General features: G+C 54.9%; 1 protein-coding gene across 2 annotated transcripts in view; it reads left to right on the forward strand.

Moving 5' to 3' along the window:
• SHANK2 (SH3 and multiple ankyrin repeat domains 2) overlaps positions 1 to 23997 on the forward strand; it is a 554292-nt gene that overhangs the window by 101757 nt on the left and 428538 nt on the right. For both annotated transcript variants that reach the window (XM_043924118.1, XM_043924122.1), the window contains 3 exons: positions 4669 to 4872; positions 10449 to 10520; positions 12441 to 12549. In XM_043924118.1, the coding sequence (XP_043780053.1) occupies positions 4669 to 4872; positions 10449 to 10520; positions 12441 to 12549 (385 nt within the window). The remainder of the gene's footprint in view (positions 1 to 4668; positions 4873 to 10448; positions 10521 to 12440; positions 12550 to 23997) is intronic.

The raw sequence follows: 23997 nt of genomic DNA on the forward strand, positions 1-23997 counted from the left end.
CTGGGGAAGCGCAGAGCTCTCCTCCTCCTGCGTGTCGTGTCCCGGGCTGATGAGAATGGTCCAGAACAGGCAGAAAGAGGGCGCGAACCATCAGTATTCAATCTTTTGTGTCAAAGCCGAGGGGAGACCCTCGGATCCGTGGTTGGAGTTCTGTGGCTCCCACTTCTGATGCTCTGCTCACCACCCTGCTTTCTAGGCGGACGGACGGGAGCTCTTACTCTGCTTGATGGGCGCAGTGTCTGGCCCTGTGCGCTGGGCCACACCTCCCCCGTCTCCCTCTCTCCCCTGGACTCCACCTCACGGCCCCCTGGGTGAACCCTCCCAGTTCATGGCTGCATCCTGTGCTGTGGGGCCAAGTTGAAACTCCTCAGCCCTCAGGTCCCTTCATTCCAGCCCCGCCTCTGGCAGCTGTGTGATGCTGGGGGCAGACCTGAGGGTCCAGGGTGTTCCCTTCTGGGCTTGGGGCTGCTGATACCTCCACCAGGAGAACACGGGGAGCAGATGATGGATTTGACGCACTTTCTTCGCTGGGCTGGCAGGCACATGGTGAGCACCTTGAGTTTGCTGTCAGCACAGCTTAATCCTCCTCCTTCTGCTCTTACCGCTTCTGGGAGGACCTCTTAGCCAGCATCAGATCCTCCACTTTGCTCTGTGCTTGCCGGAAATCATGGGGACTGACAAGGAAAACAAACTCACCTCCAGGGAGGGCGGGAATCTCTGGCAGAGCCCAAGCCAGTGCCTCTCAGGTGCCAGGACTTTGATGGTACAGAGGATCACTAGCTGGCCCCTCAAAGGTCACCAGGTCTGCCCACCGCTTCATCACAGTGTCAGGGGCTGCTCTGAAACTTTTATCCTTTGAAAAATGTTATCCTGATTGGAAGAACCCTAACCTGTGGCCACTTTGGCCTTTGTTAGTGCTTAAACATTCAGAAGCACCAGTGTGGCTCCTGGCCGTCACCTTCCTCGGACTAGGCTGTCCTTCTCGGTCAAGGTCACCCACGGTTTTCCCCCTTCTGTATACATCCCTTCACGTGTGACCTGTGACAGCATTTGGCTATTCTCCACCATGAGCCCAGCCTGATGGATCTTTGTCCACAGTAAGAAGCATCATTTCATTTGGGCAATTGCATTTGGAAACCGTCCCAGTCACGGTTTGGGGGGCAGAGGTTCGCAAGTGGTGGGTGAACGGCTCTCAGAGACCAGGCACCCCTCGATGACCTCTAAATGACTCCTGGCAGGTTCTGTTTACTGAGAGTCTTTCAAATGCATCATGAAAGCATTGAGGATGACATGAAACGTGCTTCTTTCGCAATGAAAGACATGCTCAGAAGCAGGGATTTCTTTCAGAATATCGTGCTTTCTTGCTGAAAGCACAGGGCTCTGTGTCTCCAGCTCCGTATCCGGGATGCAGGGGTGATGCAGGGGGCTCCCGCAGCACGATGACCCCCCGAAGGCTTTGTCAGTTCCCCTCCCCCCCTCCTCTTCCTCCTGGCTTTTTGCTGGAGAAAGTCAAGAATGAGCTGAATTTAAGTCTCAGCTGAGGTCTGTGAGCGAGTGGAGGAGGTGATCTGAACAGATACGTAATTCAGCCTGTGTTGTTGATGGTTCTTCCCTTGGCCCCCAGATGGCTCCCTCTAATGACGCGTATTTCACGCAGTGTAGTATTTACCATTCTTTCAAGCTTTGTGTGTTTCAAGCCTCTTACTCCTATAACATCTTACAAAACCACCATTGCCATCAGCTCCGCTTCCCAGGGCCCAGGACAGATTTGGAGAGCAATTTACTCTCTCACATAGAATTCTCTTGCCATGTCTTTTTGTTTGTTTTCAGTTTTGTCTGAGTCCTTTTTATTTATTTCTAAAAAAATGTAAAATTTTTATTGGAGTCTAGTTGCTTTACTAGTTGTATTAGCCTCTGCTGCACAGCCAAGTGAACCAACTATGTTAAGTGTATATTTATATAATATTTATATATCTCTTTCTTTTCGGATGTCCTTCCCATTTACATCATCACAGAGCCCTGAGTAGAGCTTCCTGTGCTATAAGGTAGGTTCTTGTTACTTATCTGTTTTACACATGGTCGTGAATAGGATATATACGTCAGTTCTATCTCCCAGTTCACCCCATCCGCTTTCCCCGCCTGGGTGTCTGTGCTGTTCTCTGCATCTGTGTCTGTATTTCCGCGTTTTGCAAATAAGATCCTCTCCACCATTTTTCTGCGGCTTCCCTGGTGGCTCGGTGGTGGAGAATCCGCCTGCCAGTGCAGGAGATGCCAGTTTGATCCCTGGGTTGGGAAAATTCCCTGGAGAAGGAAACAGTGACCCACATCAGTATTCTCGCCTGGAGACTCCCATGGACAAAGGAGCCTGGCGGGCTGCAGTCCATGGGGTCTCGAAAGGGTCAGACATGACTTGGTGACTGAACAATAACAGCATGCCATCTTGCTAGATTCCACGTCTATGCGTTAATAGGCAGTGTTATTATCCATTGTCACCATCTTCACCGCCGTCATCACCACCATCACATCTTCACCATAACCAGCACCATCACCACCATCACCACCATCATTACATCACCACCACCATCGCCAGCATTACATCTTCACCATCACCACCGTCATCACCACCATCACATCTTCACCATAACCAGCATCATCACCACCATCATCACCACCAATATCGTCATGATCATTACCCCCTGCTAGATAGACTCGGAGCTCCTTAAGGAGTAGGAACCCTTACCTTTTTTGGGAGGGACACAGTTCAGCCTGTAACAGCACTTATCGTCTGTTCTGTATGATCCTTACAACAGACCTGCAGGTTGTGTAGTTGGGGTGGTTTTCATCACAGAAACGGGGCACCTGCTGAGCAGCTGTGTTGCCCAGGATCACAAGGTTAGAATACGTAGCTGGGTCGTAAACCCGAGCCTTTCTGACCTCCGAGCTCCTGTCCCTTCTAGCAGTTTCTCAGCGGGGCCCTCCTGGCATTTTTGGAGCAGGACATCCCTTCGCCGTGCAGGGCCCGCCCACCACAGTGCACAGAGGCAGCCTCCCCAGCTCTGCCCACTGAGCGCCAGCGGGCGCCAGGAATCTCTGGGACCACCTACAAATGCCGCACGGGCTCCCTGGGGCCCGATTCCCAGCTGTGCTCCGCTCAGCACCCGCCTGCTGGCAGCTTCCTTTCTGCCAGCCACAGGGAGGGGCCCTCGGGCCCTCTGGACGCTGGTGTCTAAGGGAACTGGCGTTGTCCGTGCAGCTGGAACCAGAGGCCAGCAAGGATTCTCCAAGCAGGAATTGCAGGGGGATGCACAGCCCCACTTGGTCACAGCTGGGAGAGCTCAGAAGGACTGGGAGTTCGCAGACACTCTTCTTCCTCAGCCCGAGGTGGCGGGGGGTGGCTGGCAGTCCCCGAAGTGAACAGCCGGGCCCCCACCCGCCTCGCGGCCCAGAGACGAACTCTGAGCCTTACTCTCCAGTTTGGTCTTTGCCATTGGAGACGGACAGATGGCACATCCATGCCCATGGGGTCAGGTTTCCTGGCGGTGGGATTCCGGGCTGCCTGCTCCACCAACCGCATTGTTGAGAAAAGCGGGATCCTCTTACCTCCCGGGAGGCGCGGCCCAGGCAGAGGGTCAGGGGGAGAGAAGGGCCCTGGCGCCGCCTCGGGCGTGCGGGCGCCCCTGCAGAGGCCTGGCTCCAGCCTCTGGCGCGGTCAGTCCTCTTCTACCCGAATGCTTTCACAGCGAGTAAGCCAAGTTTTGAACCCCTGCTGATGGCTGTGCAGTAGAACATAACTTTAATTGCGGTCAGAAGTGGACTCGTCCTAGCCTTGTTTTCCTGGCTCGTGGGCGGGTCTCACGGGCGGGACCTGGGACTTGAGACCAAGTCGCATGTTCAGATCCTAGCGGCGCTGTTCTGTTCTTGAAAAGTGTTCACGGTTGGTCTGCGGGAACCGTCTGTACCATGTAACCTTTTCAAAAATTAACTTTCATGGCACCGGATATGATTTCTAAGTCAAACCCTTTCTCATAGTCGCCTCCTTTATGGCTTGGGACGGGCGCTGTGAGTGTTTTTACAGTCAGGTGGGTGGGGCGCAGCCGCCGGTGCCCCGGGCTCTCCCGTCAGTGAAGTGAGGAAAGGAGACCTCTATCTGTCCGTGAGATGTCAACGGGGAGCCATCGGTGTAGAAATTCAGCTACGCTATGATTTGCTCGAGCCATGGTCCTCAGTCTGTTTCCTGGGTCAGCTGCGGTCACATCACCTTGAAACTTGTGAGAAAGGCAGCTTTGTGGTCGGACCCAGACCTGCTGCATGGGACACTCTTCCGGGAGGGTGCAGGGTCATCCATGTGTGTTTTAACAAGCAGGGAAGTTTGAGAAACTCTGTCCAAGTGAGAGAACTGCCCAAGGCAGTCAGTGATGGTGAGTGGTGACCAGAAAAAGCAGCTGGTCCCGGAGTGAGAACTGGGGCCCCGGAATCAGTGATTCCATCTGAGCTTTTCCCCTTTTATATTTGCCAAGGAGACAAGAAGGTCATGGTTTTCACCTTAAAGCCAGGGAGTCCAGAGCTCAGAGGAGCCCTCAGGATGGAATGGAGGCCCCTTGGGCATCTCTGACCACCTGCCCCGGGGGGTTCCTGCATCACTAACCAGGGGTCTTGTCCTCCCCGCAGAAGTGCATTCGATTCAACCCGGATGCTACGGTGTGGGTCGCAAAGCAGCGGATTCTGTGCTCACTGAACCAGAGCCTGAAGGACGTCCTGAACTACGGGCTGTTCCAGCCGGCCAGTGACGGGCGCGACGGCAAGTTCCTGGACGAGGAGCGGCTGTTGCGCGAGTACCCGCAGCCCACGGGCAAGGGCATCCCGTCCCTGGAGGTACGGCCGCCTGCCCAGAGCCGGCGCGATGGGGCGGGGGGGTGGGGCGCCTTCCCACACTCCGCGTTTGACTCCTTTTGGAAATCACTCTTAAATCAATAGTTTGCATTCGTGAGCTCACAGGTGATTCTGTCCTGATCTGCAGACCAGGTGGTAAAGAACCCGCCTGCCAGTGCAGGAGACGTAAGAGACTCGGGTTCGATCCCTGGGTGGGGAAGATCCCCTGGAGGAGGGCATGCAACCCACTCCAGTGTTCTTGCCTGGTGAATCCCATGGACAGAGGATCCTGGTGGGCTACAGTCCACGGGGTGGTGAAGAGTCAGACACGACTGAAGTGACTTAGCAGGCGCACATGCAATGCGTAGCTGTCTGTTTTCTCACCATGGATCGGACGGACTTGTTGGAGGGACGTCCTGCTGCAGGGATGTCTTGCTGTGAGCGGACCGTGGGTCTTGTCCCCGGGACCTTTGAGTCTCGCGGTGCAGAGTGGGCTTTGCTTCTGCCCCACTGGGTCTCTCCCTGGCGTGGGTGGCCGGCGGCCATCCAGCTGAAGTCAGAAGCTTGAGTCTCGTTAGTGACCAGTGGGCTGTGAGCCCCTGTGGCTGGTCAGGTGCTCCTGGGTAGGTGGGCTGCCTCGTGACGTTTGGGGGGCATCCACTGGCCGTCTCACATCCACAGAAGGGGTGTCCCCAGACCCTGCCCCTGGGGAGCCCAGGTTTACATACGGAATTTCCACATCATTTTTTAAGATTATTTAAGTTAAAAAATAAAAAATTTTATTATGAAAGTATGATAACACATTTACAGGACACTTGGAAAGTACAGAACAAAGTTACATACAGTTCCACAATGTATTACGATTATTTTTTAAGTAGATAAATTAAGATTTTTTTTAGTTGGAGTTTCAGTATCAAGCTCTCAAAAATTAACAGAATGAACAGACAGGAAAGTAGAAGGATACCATAGACCTGAAAAGCACCACGACCCATTCAACATCATTAAGATTTATCCAGTTTTCACACGACAGCGGGATACAGAGTCTATTCAGCTTTTTTTAAATTGAGTTTTACTGAAGTGTTGTTGATTTACGGCGCTGTGCTAATCTCGAGTGTACCGCAGAGTGAGTCGGTTATTCATTTAGGTGTATCCACCTCTTATGGAGTCTTCTCCCGTATCGGCCATTACGGAGTGCGGAGTGGCGTCCCCCCACCGTGTGGCAGGTCCTTGTTGGCATCTGTTCTGTGTACAGTGGTGTGTACACAGTGGTCCGTCTCCCAGTGGCCCCCCCACCCCACACACGGGGTATTAACACAGAGACATGAGTAGGAGGAAACGTGGACATTTCTACAGGTGCCCCACGCACCCCTCATTATCAAGCGATGGTATTTGTTTCTGCCTGGCCGATGGTGAGAGCCCAGGAGTAGCATCTGTGCCCTCATGGGGGTGAGTCTGAAGTCAGAGACGCCGAGGTCTCTGAAGTCAGAGAAGGCCGAGGCTGCACCTCACCTGCACGTTCCCAGGCCTGATGGGGACGTCGAGGCTGAGGTTCTGCGATCCCCAGTGTGCCCTGGGCCAGGGAGAAGATTTCCCGCGGAGGAAAAGCTGACGTGCCTCTCGGGAGTCACGTGGGTCCCTGTCCCGGCCTCGGTTTGCATCTGTGAAGTGGGGATCCATTGACCAACCCCTTGTTGGGGGCCTGCCTGCTCAGTACCAGCCCTTTCTCGACACGGGACAGTCAGGGTTCTGGTCCGATGAAGCTTACACTCTGTGGGAGGGGACAGGCCAGGAGCAGTAAACCCACAGCTCCTTTAGGGGCTGATAATTTCCATAAAGACAGTAAAACAGGTGGGAACAGGAAGTCCAGAGCCTGCTCTTGATCAGAAAGCATCTCGAGGAAGGCTGGCCCATCCCACCCCCGCCCCCAAATCCCTGAACAGGAGGAAGCCGGGGAGAGCCCGGTGGAACCGCGCAGCCAGAGCCGCTGTCCTGGCTTCCAGAACAGCTGACGCACGTGTGCTTCTGACGTCCTGCCCGGGGACCACGGGAGCCGGGGCTGTGACCTCAGACAGCCTGGGTCCCGTCCTGGCCGCCGAGGGACCCTGCGTGTTCCCCACGCCCAGCCTCTCTGAGCCACAGGTTCCCAGCTGTGAAGGCAGGGGAGCCTTCGGGCCGCCTTCTCCACGGCCGTGAGGCCCGGGTGGGCTGCTCCACGAAGCACCGCTCTGAGCACACGGCCTGGAAACGGGCAAGCCCCAGCGGCGGGGCTGCAGCTGCCCCTGCCGTCCGCTCTCGTTGCCACGGAAGCATCGCTCACACATGTCTTCACTCATCTCCCTGGACCACCGTCCTGCCGGATGGTCTGCTCTGCGGGGCTGAGCCGGGCCTGGCGGTGGACACGCCAGAGCATCGTGGATCTGAGCCTTGGATCATTGCAGTAGGACAGGGTTGGCTCCCTACGACACATGGAGAGAAGGGCGAGAAAAGGACTTGTGTTTCTGAGCCTGGGTCCCTCTGTAGCCACACGTTGCAAACGATTATGACTCTGGAAGCAGGACATTCTCCTGTAAGTGCTCACCCTCCTGCCGAGAGATGTTACCGGCCCTAGTGTGTGTTTTTATAACTGGAAGAAGCACCCAGTGACTTGAAGTCCTACAGATCCATCAAGTTAGCAAACTGTTACAGTCTCGCAGGTCACTCCCAGGGGCTTCCCGAGTGGCTCAGTGGTAAAGAATCTGCCTCCCAATGCAGGAGACATGAGTTCGATCCCTGGGTTGGGAAGATCGTCTGGAGGAGGAAATGGCCACCCACTCCAGTATTCTTGCCAGGGAAAATCCCATGGACAGAGGAGCCTGGCGGGCTGCCGTCCGTGGGGCTGTGAAGAGTCAGACACGGCTGAGCAGAGGCACACGCATGCAGCCACGCCCCCAGGGCCACGGATGAAGACGGGTGAAGAAGACAAGCATTCTCGTCTGGGATGAGGATAAGCAACAGGGAGGTTTCACGGCCGTCCCCTGGATGTGGTGTCCTGGTTGACTCTAGAACCAGGGGGCAGAATCCTAAAACGGCCTGCGTCTCCTCCCACAAGGTCGGTTCAAGAGGATGGACGCTGACTGTTCTCAAAAGCACATGATCCAGGAACTGGGTGCTGCCGCGTTTCACAGGATTTTCTGATTGCACTGGTTTACTTTGGCACCAGAAAAAAAAATAATAACAGGTTCTTATCTGTGGCACCAAGGCATGTGGTTTCTTACGGGATTGCTGTTCTGTTTGGAGTTGGGGGGAGGCCATAAGGGGGTCGCTCTGGAAACGTGAATGAAATCAGACCTTCAGGGTTAGCTCATCCCCGGCTCTGAGCCTTCATGTCGCATCCGTGGTTATTTAAACTCCTTGGAGTGAGAGGGGGGAATCAAAGGAAGTGGGGGTGGGAAGGGTACAGTGTTTGCCCAGCGCTGGTCCTGGGCCAGGAAGCTCATGTTCCTTCCCGGGGTGCCCTGGGAGCTTTGAGTGTGATCCCCGTGTGACTGACAAGGAAGCGGAGGCTCCGGTGAGGCAGGCATTCAGCCCCGTGACTCAGCTGCTAGTGAAACGGAGCAGGACCATGTGGTCCTGGCCCCCCATGTCCTCTGCCCACCTTTTGTCTGTGGAAGAACTTTACCCAAAGAATAAGTTTAATCAGACAAGGGAGAACATGTAGAAATAAAGGAAGACGTTCAAAGGAGACCAAATCATAAAGGTTAGTCTCTAAGTGAAGTCAAGGACTTTTAGTTCTTCCTCAAGGGCTATAGATAATACTCTGAGCCATGTCATGTCCTGGGAGCTGTCTTTTAGATCCTGAAACCCCCACCAGGTGGAAGAAGTTAACTCCACGGCGACCAGACTATAGCTGTGACGTGCATCCTTGCACGTGTGCGTGCTAAGACTTCAGTCGTGTCTGACTCTTCATGACCCTCATCTGTAGCCCGCCAGGCTCCTCGTCCGTGGAGTTCTCCAGGCAAGAATACTGGAGTGGGTTGCCACGCCCTCCTTCCCGACCCAGGGACCGAACCCACGTCTCTTACATCAGCTGCACTGGCAGGCGGGTTCTGTACCACTAGCGCTGCCTGGGAAGCCCAGCCGGGACATAAGCTGCCACAGTTCTGGGAACTGGCCTCAAAGAAATGGGAACAAACCAACCTTGCAACTAAAGATGAGCTGTACCTAAAACAACCAAGACGACGCTGGTCAGACCACTGATGACCCATTTCAAGATGCTTGTCAGAGCTGACTGTGCCTGCAGCCCCCTCCCTCCGTCGGTGAAAGCTCTTGCCCACTGACTGTTTGGGAGGGGAGTCAGCCTTTGAAGAGGCACTTGGCCCCCACTGCCAGTGGCCAGCATCCAAAATCAAACAAACTCCCCTTTCCACCAACCTGGCCTCTTGATTGGCTGAATGGTGAGCAGCTGGACCCCACTTTTGGTTACCCTGGGACAGTGATGGGGCTGGAATTGGAGCCATGTTTCGACCCAGAAACCTAGTGACGCCCAAGCGGCCAGCATCTTCCCAAACCCACCCTGGTGCATCTACTACAGAAGCATCCAGGGCACCTGGGAGAAGCGGGGGGTGGTCAGGCGGGGTCACTGCGGATTCAGAAGCAGCCTGCAGCCCCGCCGCGCCCTCCTGGGCACCGTTACTGCACCTGTCCAGGGTATGCCCTCTGTTCCCCTGTATCCTCCAGGTTGGTGGAGGCCCTGACGTTTGAGGGAGTGAGGCTGAGCTCTGAGGTCCCAGGCGGAGACCGCAGGCCGGCGGCTCCACCGGGCTGGGGCTTCTGTTGTGGTTCAGCCGTTCAGTTGTGTCCGACGCTCTGTGACCCCATGTACTGCAGCGTGCCAGGCTTCCCTGTCCTTCACTATCTCCCGGAGCCTGCTCAGACTCATGTCCGTTGAGCTGGTGATGCCATCGAGCCATCTCATCCTCTGTCGTCCCCTTCTTCTCCTGCCCTCAATCTTTCCCGGCATCAGGGTCTTTTCCAATGAGCTGGCTCTTCCCATCAGGTGGCCAAAGGACTGAACTTTCAGCTTTAGCATCAGTCCTTCCAGTGGAATATGCAGGGTTGATTTCCTTTAGGGTGGTCTGGTTGTATCTCCTTGCTGTCCAAGGGACTCGCAAGAGTCTTCTCCAACACCACAAAAGCATCAATTCTTCGGTCTTCTAATGCGTGTTTAATAAAGGTGGCCGATGCTGGGGACGTGGCCGATGTGAGAAGTGGGTCCCGATTTGGCGCCTCGCCGACAGCAGGGAGACTGGCTCACTGGCAGAGGAGGCAGAGGACACCAGGTCCGGGGTGCTCGCCCCTCCGATTGCTCTCGTTTCTCTTAGTGACTTTCCAGCAGCGTCTCTGCAGAAGTTACTCATGTGCTGTCGCAGTCTCTGCGCTTCGAACACAAACGGTTTATTTAGCGCTGCGGGGTTTGCTCAGGGGCCCCTGCCGTGGGTGAGACGGCCATGGTGGAGGCCGGCTTTCCCTCTCAGCGGCCAGCCGTGTGAAATACTTACCTGGTTTTCCTTCCCCCCCCCCCCCCTGTTTCTTTGTGTCAGTTTCGCTACAAGAAGCGGGTGTATAGACAGACCAACCTGGACGAGAAACAGCTGGCCAAGCTGCACACGAAGGTAAGCGAGGAGTGTTGCTGTCATTCCCGCGGCGGCGTCTCCAGAGATCAGCGCGGTTCTCGGACAGTGGTTCTTCTTCCCGGGAGATGTTGGGGCTGAAGGGGCCCCTGCAGCTGCCAGAGCCCCATTAGACACCGCCGACATCTCCTCCCGTGGGAGGCAGGCTCGGTAGATGCCCGTGTAGAAGGGAAGTAACGTCACTGAGAGAGGAGACTGGGACCCTGCTTTCTACTCACCTCCCCCTGGTGTTTCTGGAAGGAGGGGTGGCCATTCCCTCTGAGCCGTCGCTGCCCAGATAGGGGCCAGCCCTGCAGTAGGTGTCTGCTGCTGCCGCTCTTGTGATTAAAGTTGTGTTTACATAAGCTGCTCGGAGGCCAGACCGCTGCGCGAGGGCGGCAGGGCAGAAGGAGAGCGTTAGCAAAGGTCCGTGGGCTGCTCTGCGGGCACGCTGTGCCCTGCCAGGGGTGCTGTGCGTGTCCAGGGTGCGCTGGGGCCTGTGGTGGGCACCTCGCCCAGCACAGAGGACGCGGTGGGATGCCCAGGGATGCTCGGGGATGCCCTCCCCCTGCCCCACCCCTCCCCGGGGAGCCTGGAGCATCTCCTGCGGAGCTTGGGGAAGGCCAGCATCGGGTCGCTGCCTGACGGCCTCCCCGAGCCAGCCCTGACCTGCCCAGGTGAGCTGAGCTGGGGCCACGAGCACAGGGGGCCTCCCCGCCCTGCAGGGTCCCCTTGTGTGTGTTCCGCCCCCATTCGTATCAGGAAGGACGCGAGGATCTTCACTGTGTTCAGTGGGTTGCCGCCTGCCAGTCGCGTTGTTCTTGTGCTCAAGTTGTCCAGACGTGGCTGGTGGCCCTTCTGCCTGGCTCTCCACCCCCTTGGCGTGTCCCCTCTGTGCTTTCAGCTCTGGCGGTTTTCAGGCACAGGTCAGGCTGCCCTTGGGCTTTCTCTGCCCAGCCCTGGGATCCGCCCGCACAGGGGTGTTTAGACTCCAAGTGTGGGTCCTTTGGTTTTTTAATTGCCCTCCAGCGTGTAGATGAAAATGATGAAAATGTGTTTGTGCCTTTAAAATAACGTCCATTCGTAAATAGCAGTGAAGGTATTCAGTGTAACCAAGTGTGTCCTCTGTCCTTGGATATTTGTGAATTTTTATTCCCACGGTGTACAAAAGCATCCAGGTGGAGATTCAGCCTGTGTCCCTGGGCTGAAGGGTCCAGGGGCTTCAGGGTGTTTGGGGAGGTGGGCTGTGGAGTGGAGGCGGAGGACTGGCCAGTGAGAACCTTCAGTTCTTCCAGCAGAGCTGTCTCGGATTCCGTGGTTACGATCAAACGGCCGGGCTGTCTGTCTGATGGACAGATGATCGTTATTTCCCTGCAGGTATGGCTGGGCGGCCCCATCAGGGCTGAGCCCCTGGTCGTCTGGTCTCTTGAGGAGTGACTGTCTCCTTCACCTTGACTTGCTTGGATTAAGCCGAGTGAGCTGTGCCCTTTTGCTCCCCGTTGAGCCTGCCGCTTTAGAGATTAAGAAGCACAAATACCAATCCCTGGGCCTCGATCACCAGGGATGAAGTCAGAAGACCTGGGGTGCACCCTAGAAAGTGTTGTTTTCAAAGTGGTCCAGGATGTTCAGCCTTTTGAAAGTGAAGAAATATCCTGTGACTCTAGGCAACGACAGGAATCGGTGGGGGTGGTTTCTAGAACATTCATCCAGGGTGAGCTAATGGCAAATGTACTGGGCTCTGAGCTTGGCCCTGGGGTTCCAGGCACAGAACAGTGCTACCCCGTGAGCCTGGGGTCTGCAGTGGGGCCCCTTCGAGGGGTAGATCTCCTCCCTGGAGAGGAGGCCAGCGTGCATCCCACAAGGAGCCTTTCCGTGGTCTGTAGAGACGTTTCTCCATAAAACCACTTTTACTTTTCTCTCCAGACCAATTTGAAAAAATGCATGGATCACATCCAGCATCGGTCAGTGGAGAAAATCGTCAAGATGCTGGACCGAGGCCTGGATCCGAATTTCCACGACCTGGAGACCGGAGGTAGGGCTGGTTGGAGAGACTTTGGGAAGGCCCCCTGAAGCGTGGGTTCGGGGAGAGGAGGTGATGCTCTTGTTGAGACTCCACATGCACCCACAGCATCACCCTTCACTGGGTCTTAAACGTGCTTTCTGCCTGCTCCGAGGGCCCGTGTTGTACCCGGAGTTGCCAGCAGTTGGCCAGCGCCTGGCAGGTGGTAGGAGCTCCGTAGGGACCTGAGCTGAATGAGTGAATGAACGCGTAACAGAGTTGTGTCTCCCGCCCTGAAGACAGGCGCGCACTCGCAGGCGTCTAGCTCCCCCCCTGGAAACCGAGTCTTTATGCGTGGGGCGTCGATCACGTGTGGGCGAGAAGAGTACAGGCCACCATCCTCCAGCCTCCTGACCTCGCGGCTAGACGAGCCTTTCTGTTTTTCTTACCAGTTCCAAATGGGCACTTTTATTGAATCATCTCTTTTCTCTTTTGGTTTCTGGTTTTATGACTAAGCAATTGACACAAAACCTCACCTTAATTCCCGGTGTGCAGTTAACGACTTGGTTTGTGGGTGCCCTGGGGAGTGACCACCGCAACACATCTAGTTAACATCCAGCCCCACCCAGAGTTCCACTTTTTTTTTCTTCTTAGGATGAGAACTTTTAGGAGCTACTCTCTCATTGTTCAGTTGCTAAGTCATGTCCAGCTCTTTTGTGACCTCATGGACTGTAGCCCTCCAGGCTCCACTGTCCATGGGATTCTCCAGGCAAGATACTAGACTGGGTTGCCATTTCCTTCTCCAGGGGATCTTCCCAACCCAGGGCTCGAACCTGCTTCTGCTTCGTTGTCAGGAGATTCTTTACCACTGAGCCACCAGGGAAAACCCATCTGCTTTCTTAGGCACTTTAAATATACAGAGTATCTTTTTTTTTTGCCGAGCCGCACAATGCCATGTGGCATGTGGGGTCTTAGTCCCCCGACCAGGGGTCCAGTCTGTGTCCTCTCCATGGGGAATGCAGAGTCCTGACCACTGACCCTCAGGGGCCTCCTGGCAACACGGCATGATTAACTGAAGTCCCCACGCCACCCACGACATCTGTGGGGCTTACTTATCTTATGGCTGGAGGTCTGGACCCTTTGCTGCCCTCCACCTGTTCTGCCCACCCCTGCGTCCTGCCCGGGGTGGCCACAGAAAAAAAAAAACAACCAGTCTGTTTTCTGTTTCTGTGAGTTCCGTTGTTTTAGACTCCCCATGTCAGTGAGATCGTTCAGTGTTTGTCTTTCTCCGTCTGACTTATTTCAGCATAGCGTCACACCCTCACGGTCTGTCTACATCCTTGCAAATAGTGGGGTTTCCTTCTTTTTCACGGCTGAATAGTATTCCACCGCGGGGCCAGGCAGTTCTTCTTGCTAGGGGCTGTCTGTGCACCGTGGGAGTGTTTATGGCTTCCTTGGCTTTCACCCACGAATGCCAGGAACGCTCCCACCAGCTGTGGCCACCAAAGATACCTGCAGACGTTATGCAGTGTCCCCTGGGGGGAGGCATCATCACCCCAGGGAGAGCCCTGTGCCCACGGGACATGTGAACTCAACCAGCGGAAGTGAGGCTGTTGTGAGAGCCGGGAGCAGCTCAGGTGAGGGTCTCCATGGCAACTTAGGGCTTCCCCCCCCTCCCCCCGGCAGGTGGGTGATGCTGAGCAGAGAGCGTTCATCGTGGACTCAGTGAGCAGGGCCTCCCTCCCCTCCCCTCCCCTCCTGGGATGGGGCAGCCCGCCCACCCCATGTCAACGTCACACACACACGTGGCCCTCACAGTTCGTGAACCGCCAGCACGTGTGTTTGTCAGCTGAGGAAGGGAGCTCTGTCATCACTGTGGGGACTCCTCTGACCCCTAACGTGGGGGCAGGACCCACCCCTGTGCTCCTCCGGCCATGTCTGTCCTGGTCCACGCAGAGGTGGCCGTGCTGGGACCACTGCCAACTCCTGTCCCCGAAATCTAGCCGCGCCGTGTGAGAGCAGGGCTGCTGGCTCATCAGTGACGTTCCTGCAGTGCCTGAGGTGCCGGGGACAGGACAGTGTGAGTGGGTACTTGGAGGGGTCAGGAGATCGCAGGCCTCGAGGGTGTGAGTGCAGAGGCCTGGCTGAAGGTGAGCAGCTTACCAGCCCAGTGGACGTGGTGAGACGGCGAATCCGGGGGTCTGTATGCTGGGGCGGGGGGCGACATGGACAAGCCGGGCTCCTGGCTGTCCTGATGGGTGATGTGGGCACGAGGCTGAGGGGGCTCCTGTGGGTGGGGACCCCTGGAGGAGGAACCCGTGCCATGCCTGCTGGGGGCTGACCTTCCAAGGGCAGGGGTGGTGAGGTGAGGCCCCAGGGCTGGGGAGAAGGGCGTGTCCCAGGCGGCAGGCGGGGGGCCGGGGGGTGGCTGCTGTGAAGAGTCTGGATGGGGAGCGGGGGGAGGCAGGGGTGGGCATGAGGGGTTCTGACTCCCTGGGTCTGAGCACCAGGGGGCTGGGGGGCAGGCAGTGAGCACGTGCTGGTTCGGGCCCCATGGTGAGCGGACTGCTCCTCTGGGCCTGGCCACCTTGGCTGGCACCCGGCTCATGGCGGGGTGGAGGGGGGGGGGGTTCTGTCCATCACGGTGACGTGGTTCCCGGCACTGAGGCTTGGACCACAGACGGGTCCGTGGGCTCTTGAGCGTGAACCTGAGCCTCCCAGGACAGTCACAGACCTGAGCCGGGCCTGGGGTCTGTGGTCCCTGACCTGGCTTCTCTCCTTGGGTGGCGTTTGGCCTGGGCCCCTCTTGACCTGGCTGCATCCAGGGCTATTTCCTGATGGTTCTTCTGGGCTGAGCACCATCCCTCCCCACTGACTCCTTCCCACTGTGAACCAAGTCCGCCAGCGTCTCGGGGTTCCAAGAGTTTGAAATTACTATTATTCCAGAGCTGACCCTAACGGAGCTTCTAACAATATGTCAGCTAGACCCCAAGATTGCTTCCAAACGGGGGTCAGTGGGCATTCTCTTGGCCTCCCGCTGGAGTTAAAAATGCTGTCCTTGGACTTCCCTGGTGGTCCAGTGGTTAAGAATCTGCCTGCCGATGCGGGGGACACAGGTTCGATCCCCGTTCTGGGAAGACCCCACATGCTGCGGAGCAACTAAGCCCGTGAGCCACAGCTACTGAAGCCTCTGTGCCCTGAAGCCTGTGCTCTGCGGTGAGAGAGGCCACTGCATTGAGAAGCCCCCACTCCAGAGCTGGAGAAAGCCCACGCACAGCAACGGAGACCCAGCGCAGCCAGAGATAGATAAAGGTTAGAAAAAAGCAGCCAAACAAACAAACAAAAAAAACGCTGTCCTTGTTGTGATGGACGGAGTCATCGCAGGAACAGGTGCAGTGGAGCCACAAGCACCCAGGAAGGAGGAAGACAGAGGAGATGTTCCTTACTGTCCCCTGAAATTGAAATAGACTTGACCCGCTGGTCACAACCCACGGAGAAGGTTGCATTCGGTCAAATAAACGCTGCGGTTTCCTGACCCAGCCCCGTAATGACGGCCTCTGGACTCACCGAGCAGGAAGAGCCAATTCTGTGAAACCCGTCTTCCCCTCAAATCCACGTGAGCTAGCGCCTGCCAGAGCTTGAGGACAGGGGCTCCAGCAAAGGCTGGGACCAGGCTTCCCGCCTGCAGCGGCGGAGCAGGGGCAGGGCCCCCATCCTGGGCAGACGGTCCTGTTCCAGGACGTTCCAGGGTCTCACCCAATAATTAACAGTCATCAGAGCGTTTGGGTTGGTGGTTTCTGGGGGGCAGTCTGGGTAGATAAATTATAAATTTTTACTTATTTTCACTCTCAACATTTAAAGCAGAATTACTGAACGGCTCTCATGTGGAGGCTGCCAAATGGTAACTTTCTACATCAGTTTTACTTCTTGTAGCTACTAGTCTCTGTACGGCAGAACTTTGGCTTTCCCCTGAGAGTGTCAGTTGCTCAGTCCTGTCCCACTCTCTGCGGCCCCCTGGACTGCAGCCCGCCAGGCTCCTCTGTCCGTGGGATTCTCCAGGCAAGAAGACTGGAGTGGGTTGCCATGCCCTTCTCCAGGGGAGCTTCCCAACCCTGGGATCGAATCCGAGTCTCCTACATTGCAGGTAGATTCTTTACTGTCCGAGCCACCTGAGACGCTATTTTTTTTAGAGTGGTTTTAGGTTTACAGAAAACTGAGCGGAAGGAACAGGGGTTCCGTATAACCACCCACCTCCCAGCCTCCTCCAAGGCGAACGTCTGACATCGTGTGGCCAGGGACACCCTGATGAGCCAGGGTTGATGCGTTAGTGTTAACTCAGGTCCACTTTTACACTAGGCTTCCCTCGGCGGTGTGCTTTCTGTAAGGACAAATTCTGTGCAAACGTGTAAGGACACGTATGCATCATCAAGCAGAGTTGAGTTTCATTTCCCGAGAAACCCTCTGTGCTCTGCCTGTCCCTCCCTCCCTCCCACTAACCCCTGGCAACCGCTGTTCTTTTTACTGACTCCATAGTTTGGCTTTTTCCAGAATGTCATGTCGTGGGAATCGCAGAGTGTGTGGCCTTTGCAGACTGGCTCCTTTCACTTAGTCACAGGCATTTGCATCTCACCCGTGTCTTTTCATGGTTTGATAGCTCATTTTTTTTTATTATAGTCAATTTACAATGTTGTGCCAAACTCCGCTCTCCAGCGAAGTGACTCAGTTTTACACATATAGACATTCTTTTTTTATATTCTTTTACCATTATGGCTTATCCCAAGATGTCGAACACAGCGATAGTCCCCTGCGCTGTTACAGTAGGACCTGGTTCTCCTGTCCTGTGTGTGATCGTTTTCCTCTGCCAGTCCCACACTCCCGGTCCTTCCCTCCCTCGTTTGTGCCTTTTTAGCTCCAAAGAGTGTCCCACTGTCCGGATACACCACAGTTTTTATCCATCCACCTACAAAAGAGCACCTTGGTGGCTTCCAAGTGTTAGTGATGAAAGTTGCTATAAACATCTGTGCAGGTTTCTGTGTGGACAGATCTGACAGTGATCAAACACAGTGGGTTTTTGGTTTTTCTTTTTTTAAGTCAGTGGTCTTAGGGCCATTTTTTTAAGAAATTACTTCTTTGTTTAATTTCGGCTGTGCTGGCTCTTTGTTGCTGTGCGTGGACTTTCCCCAGTTGCGTGGGGGCTGCTCCCCCGCTGGGGTGTGTGGGCTTCTCGTTGCAGTGGCTTCTCTCGTTGTGGAGGACGGGCTCTAGAGCCTGGGCTTTAAGTAGAGTCGCCGAGCTCCTGGAGGGAGTCATCCACTGCAGCCCTGGGAGGCAGAGCCGCACCCCCATCCCCTTTATTCCAGATGCTGCACGGCCGTCCTCCGCAGCTCTGATGATCCCAGGGTGAGCCTGTGTCCTGGCGGCTCCTGGCTGAGATCTGTGACTTCCTCAAAAGCCAGCCGCCAAGAGGCAGAGCCCAACCGAGAGCCAGACTTCCCTCGTGGAGCAGAGAGCTGGAAGCGGCTTCCTTCCCGAGGGCAGGAAGTGCACTGAGGCTCACGACATGCGCGCTGCAGCCCTGCACATGAGCGGCGTGTCCAGGGGGCGCTCCCGGGCTGAGCGTGGGGGCCCACGCGGGGCGAAACGGCACTTCGGGACTAAGGGATGCACAGGCGATAATTAAATCCCGGAGGAGCAGCCTGTCAATTAAAACAAAGCAGTCCGGGTTATTCTGACTGTCTGGTCCCCATTCGGATGGAAATTTGATCAGGTAACAGTGAGAGTAGCAGAAAGAAATAGACTCGTCCATTGGGGTCTTGGCTCATCTCCTGCTTTGGTGGGAACCTCTGGGACTAGACGGCTGGTGTTTCGAGGCCTGAAAAGGAAGTGAAACTAACAACTGGAGCAAAACTTAGGGTTTTATTTTGTGCTGTCTTCCCAAACTTGAAAGTAGCCCAGGCACGGCGAAGACAGAGCTGTCATAAAGCTGGAAGCGCCTCTCAGCCCTGGAAGAATCTCGATGAGAAGTAGAAATTGAATATGCGTTGATTGGGCTGGTTTTGCAGAGCCCCTGCGGTGAGTCCCGGCCTCATTTCTGAGCTCCAGGCGGAGGTAGCTCATCATCTGGGCCAAGATGTGCCCAATGCTGCCACACGCCCCTGCCCAGCTCCCGCATGGCACAATTAGAAGGTTCCTTGGGCGGTGGATCCCGGTCTAATGATGGTGGTCCTTCGGTCCATATCCTGCTGTCTCATCCTCGCCCCTGAAAGAGTCCGGTGAAATTCCCCAGAAGTAATAGCACCTTGAGGACATGGTCCTGGGACCTCGTAAACGTCAGTCCGAAGCGGGTCCGAGATGCACCAAGTACCCAGTGCCGATGGAGGCCGCTTGAGGGCCACTGAGCCGTGACCCCGAAGATATCTGGGTGTGTGTAGCTTGTCAGGTGCGGTTTCTGGTTCAGAGAGGCCTGCGTTTCCGTGAGAGCTGCAACAGCACATACAGTCCTTGCTGGCTTTTTCTTGTTGGTAACGCGCCGTGTTTCAGAAAGGATCACAGGTGGGCTCATGAAGTGAGACCTGCGCGTTGCTCATCTCTCCGTGGTCATTACTGAATGTCCTTTGCGCCCCTTGTTCCCTTCTGTAAATTACCTGGAATCCTTCAACGTCCTCTTTCTGTTCCCGGATCCCTCTGTCTCTGTAGGCCCCCTTAGTTATGATGCATTGCAGGGCTGTCCTTGTTTTCGATGACCTTGGCCACCTGGAGGAGAAGCGGTCAGGTGTTTTGTGCGTGTCGCTCTGTTGAGGTTTGTCTGACGTTTGGGCCATGATTAGACAGGGGGCACACAGGTTTGGGAGGAAGGTCACAGAGCTGGATGCCGTCTCGTCACAGCGTATCAAGGGCACGCTCGTCACTGGGGCGTGGACCCTGCTCCCCTGGCGGAGCTGTGCGTCCAGGCTTCCCCGCTGTGGTTCCTCTTTTTCCTCCTTTATTGACTGTCTTCTGGAGAATCACTGAGCCCCACCCACACTCACAGATGAGGAGTTCTGCTCCGCCTCCTCCAGGGCAGAGTAAATTCCATCAACTGCTTGGAATTCTTCAGCAGATGACATTTGTCTCTTCTCTCCCATTCACTTACTTATTCAATCACAGTTATTTTTACCAGTGTGGACGCATGGATATGTAATTATAATTTGAGTTATCATACAATACCACTTGGACTTCCCCGGTGGTGTGTGTGCTAAAGAACCCGCCTGCCAGTACAGGAGACATAAGAGATGTGGGTTCGATCCCTGGGTTGGGAAGGTCCCCTGGAGGAGGGCATGACAGCCCATTCCAGTGTTCTTGCCTGGGGAATCCCAAGGACAGAGGAGCCTGGCGGGCTACAGTCCATGGGGTCACAAAGAGTTGGACACGACTGAAGCATCTTAGCGCGCGCACACACACACACACGCACACACACATGCACAGTGTACTTACGTATTCTGTTGTTCGGATGGTTCCAGCCTTGACCGCTGGGGGCTCTTGCATTTGGCTCCTGTGTCCACGCGGATTCTTCTTCTCTTTCTCCTCCTCCCTTCTGCCCCCGACCCCCTCCTCTTCCTTCTTCGTCGTCTTCTCACACCGCCTTCTTGCTTCTGGGCACCAGAAGGTGTTCCAGGCCAGCCTGTCTGTTTCCTGCCCTAGTCACAGACTCTTCCGATCCTCCAGCAGTCCCGGGGGTGTGGTCTTAGAGACCAAGACCTGGATGCTGAGGTTTAGGACGCCTCTGGGGAGCCATTGCTTGTGTGCTGTCTCAGAGGAGGGAGCAAGGAGACACGTGTGTGTGCACCTGTTCGTGAATAGATACAGGTCTGTAAACGTTTCCGTGTGGACCCATCTGAATCTAGAGTAAGCTCACCATGAGTTCACACTGATGTCCCCAGTCCTCCTTGGTCGCCATAAGGATCATTCCTGTCCCTGCCCCTTGCTTCGCTGTAACAGCCCATGCAGATAGTGAGAAGCCTGGGTCCGTTCTCAGCCGTCTGCTCATGTCTAGGGTAGAAATATAGTGGTGCTCAGATTGTTGACCTGCACCCCACAGTGGAAGACAGCTCCATCCCCTGGAGAACAGTGCTCATGTGACGTTCTTTTTGCCTTTGCTCACTCCCGCTGTCACCTAGGTCAGCGCTTTGTTCCCCCACCTCCGGTGAGGTGGTTTTTTACGTTTTTAATACAAGTAGGCTCTTTTGTCACATTCTGCGTTCCATTCTGGGATCCCACATCTCCTAAATGAAACTTGTAAGCTTTATTTTAAAAATTTGCATACCTTGAGCATCCCTCTTTGTAGAGTTTATGGTTTTGACAGCTGTTTGATGGTTTTGCAACTTAAAAAAAAAAAAAATCCCCTGCCCTTTTTGCCTGTTCAGTCCTGCCTCTCTTTAGAACCCTTGGCAACCACTGATCTGTTTAGCATCCTCATAGTTTTGAGTTTTCCAGAATGTCTTGTAATTGGAATCCTGCAACACATAGCTTTTTCAGACTGGCTCCTTTTGCTTAGCAACATGCATTTAAGATTGAGCTGTATCTTTTTAGGACTTGATACACTTTTCTTTCTGGTCACTAAGTAATAGTTCATTGAACAGATTTCCCAGTTTTGTTTATCCCGTTCACGTACTGAAGGACACTTTGGTTGCTTCCAGTGTTTGGCAGTTAGCGGGTGTTCAGAGCAGAGGGTCTCAAACTCAGCTGCAGGTTAAAAGCCACTTGGGGAGGTTGTGCCACCCTAATTCTTGGGCTATGTGCCACAGTGTTTCCATTACTGTCTGAGGTGGGAACCCGTGATGTCGCTGTGGAGCTGAGTCTGCGCAGCCGTGTCCTCCAGCAGAGCGTGCCCTTGGCCCACCAGGCTCACTCCTAGAGCTGCGGGTCTCATCGAACCATCTCTGGGAGCGGAGCCAGCACCCTTTGCATGAACGAGCCCCGTGAGTGATGCGCTTGCCTGCCACACTCTGAGGGCCATTGCTCTAGGTGATGAGCAAGGACTCCCTGAATCCCACATGTCCTGTCGCTGGTCCTGGGGGGTTTTGAGGAGTCGCTGAGGTCCCTGGATTCGTCACAGAAATGTGGACATGTCCGCCTGTGATGTTGTGACGTCTGGGGCCGTGTCAGAGTTTTGCTGATGTGGAGGAGAGATACGGGAAGAAGGGCAGGGCCAGGAGTGTTGCCCCCAACTCTCTGCTTTTCTATTTGTATGAGCTTCTCAGGTCTCCCCTTCCAAGGAGACACCTGCATTGTGGGGACTTCTAGAACATTCTAGGCTACTTCTCCCCTGGGTTTGGCAGCCACAGTCTCAGATGGGAAGGTGTCCTGGGTCATTGTCCGGAGTTCTGCATTTGAGTGGCAGAACTTCAGTGTGACTTAGAAGGGATGTGTTGTGTTTTAGAGATGCATGTTTTAACCAAATGGATTGTTTCAGGAAAGTGAGGTTGTATGAATGTGAGCGAAGGCAGAAGCCCCGAGTCCATTGGAACGCTGTCCCCCTTGCGAGTGTCGTGGGGACTCAATTTCCAGGTTAAACTGGAACCGTGATTCTTACCTGTCCTGTCACTGTGGACCCTTTGCCCACTCGGGTGAAGCATGTTCAGAGCCGTGGCTTCCTGTGGCCCTTCGCATGGGCGGAGCTTTGCAGAGCAGACGGGGAACCCGCGGCCCGTAGGGTTCAGGGTTTCTGTCAGAGTCATAGCTGAGTCCAGGCTGGAACTCACTGGTTCCACCCCCAGGTCAGGCTTTGCTGGCAGGCGCTGCTCCGCACGAGGCAAACGGGCGTGATCTCTGAATTAGGAGTAGCTCAGTAATGGGTTTTATATTCAGTGATGGGCTAATTACTTACAAAGGTAAAGGCAGTCACGGTTTGTGTCCCCTCAGTCTACCTTGAGACCAAATATGAGTCTTCTGTTGTTAGGTTCAACTCATCCTTAGCCGTGCCTGTGTGTGCCGTCTCTGTCTGTATGCCATCGGCCGGCACTTTGCCTTACCCTCCCTCCCCCCCACCCTGCGACCTACCCAGCTACCTGTCCATCCGCCATCCTGCCTGTCTGTGTGGCTGTCTGTCCTGTAAGAGTTCGAGGAGACACACCTGGTCCTCCCCCAGGGCAGCTGCTGTCCCTTCACGGGGCCGGTCACTAAGTAGGTCTGCGAACGTTCGTTTCACTGGGTCTGTGTCCGGGGGCACCGTGACTGTCTCTCGCTGAGAAAAGAAAGTCTCATGGGCTTTGTGCCTGTGCAGGGGGCCAGGGGACATGGGAGTGAGCATTGGCTTCATGGTTCATTTTAGAAATTACTTTTATGATTATATGATAATGAAGGCATTTCGTAGGTTTTTAAAAATACTGAAGAAAAAAAACGTGTTGTTGTTCAGTCGCTCAGTCGTGTCTAACTCTTTGCCAGGCTTCCCTGTCCTTCAGCATGCCAGGCTGCAGCATACCAGGCTTCCCTGTCCTTCACCATCTCCCGGAGTTTGCTCAAAGTCATGTCCATTGAGTCAGTGATGCCATCCAACCATCTCATCCTCTGTCACCCCCTTTTCCTCCTGACTTCAATCTTTCTCAGAATCAGGGTCTTTTCAAATAAGTCAATTCTTCGCATCAGGTGGCCAAAGTGTTGGAGCTTTAGCTTCAGCATCAGTCCCTCCAATGAATATTCAGGGTTGATTTCCTTTCGGATTGACTGGTTTGGTCTCCTTGCAGTCCAAGGGACTCTCAAGGGTCTTCTCCAACACCACAGTTCAAAACCATCAGTTCTTTGGTGCTCAGCCTTCGTTATGGTCCAACTCTCACATCCATACATGTTTACTGGAAAAGTCATAGCTTTGACTAGACGGACCTTTGTTGGCATCCACTGCTGGGGTCGCGGGTTCAATCATTGGTCGGGGAACTAAGATCCCACGTGAGGCGGGGTGCAGCCAGAAAGTAAAAAATAAATAAATAAAAACAAAATTAAAAGACTGGAAAGGCAGACGCCCGCCTTTCTCATGTCAGTTTCACGACATCTACAGGCACCTTGGGAGATGCGAGGGGCTGAGCTGAAGGGAAACCAACGTGGGTTAAGACACAGGCTCGCGCCCCCCAGGGGTCGCCACTGAGCCAGCACAGAAAGACCCCCTGGGTTTGTAGGCGCCTCCCATGCTCACGGCCGAGAACCTGCCTTTCAAAGCACGTCCCGGTCGTTCCTGGAGCCAGAATTCCATCAGGCAGTTTGTAGGTTAGAGGGGATGCTGTCTTCAAAGTCACCTCCAAAATGAGAGAGACTGGTCCCCTGTGAGGTTATACTCATGGAGGTTCCGGTGCATTTTTTAAAACTTAGAAGATTTCAAAATGCCAAAACAGAAGTACTTTCAAAGAACCAGGTTGTCAGGCGATGGCCGTTCCCAAGCGTGCTGGAGGCGGGATCACGATACCCGGTTATAGACAGTGCAGTCCTGTGGGGCCGCACGAGTGAGCTGGTTGA

The sequence above is a fragment of the Cervus elaphus genome, chromosome 2 (assembly GCF_910594005.1).
Source record: "Cervus elaphus chromosome 2, mCerEla1.1, whole genome shotgun sequence".
Lineage (NCBI taxonomy): Eukaryota > Metazoa > Chordata > Mammalia > Artiodactyla > Cervidae > Cervus > Cervus elaphus.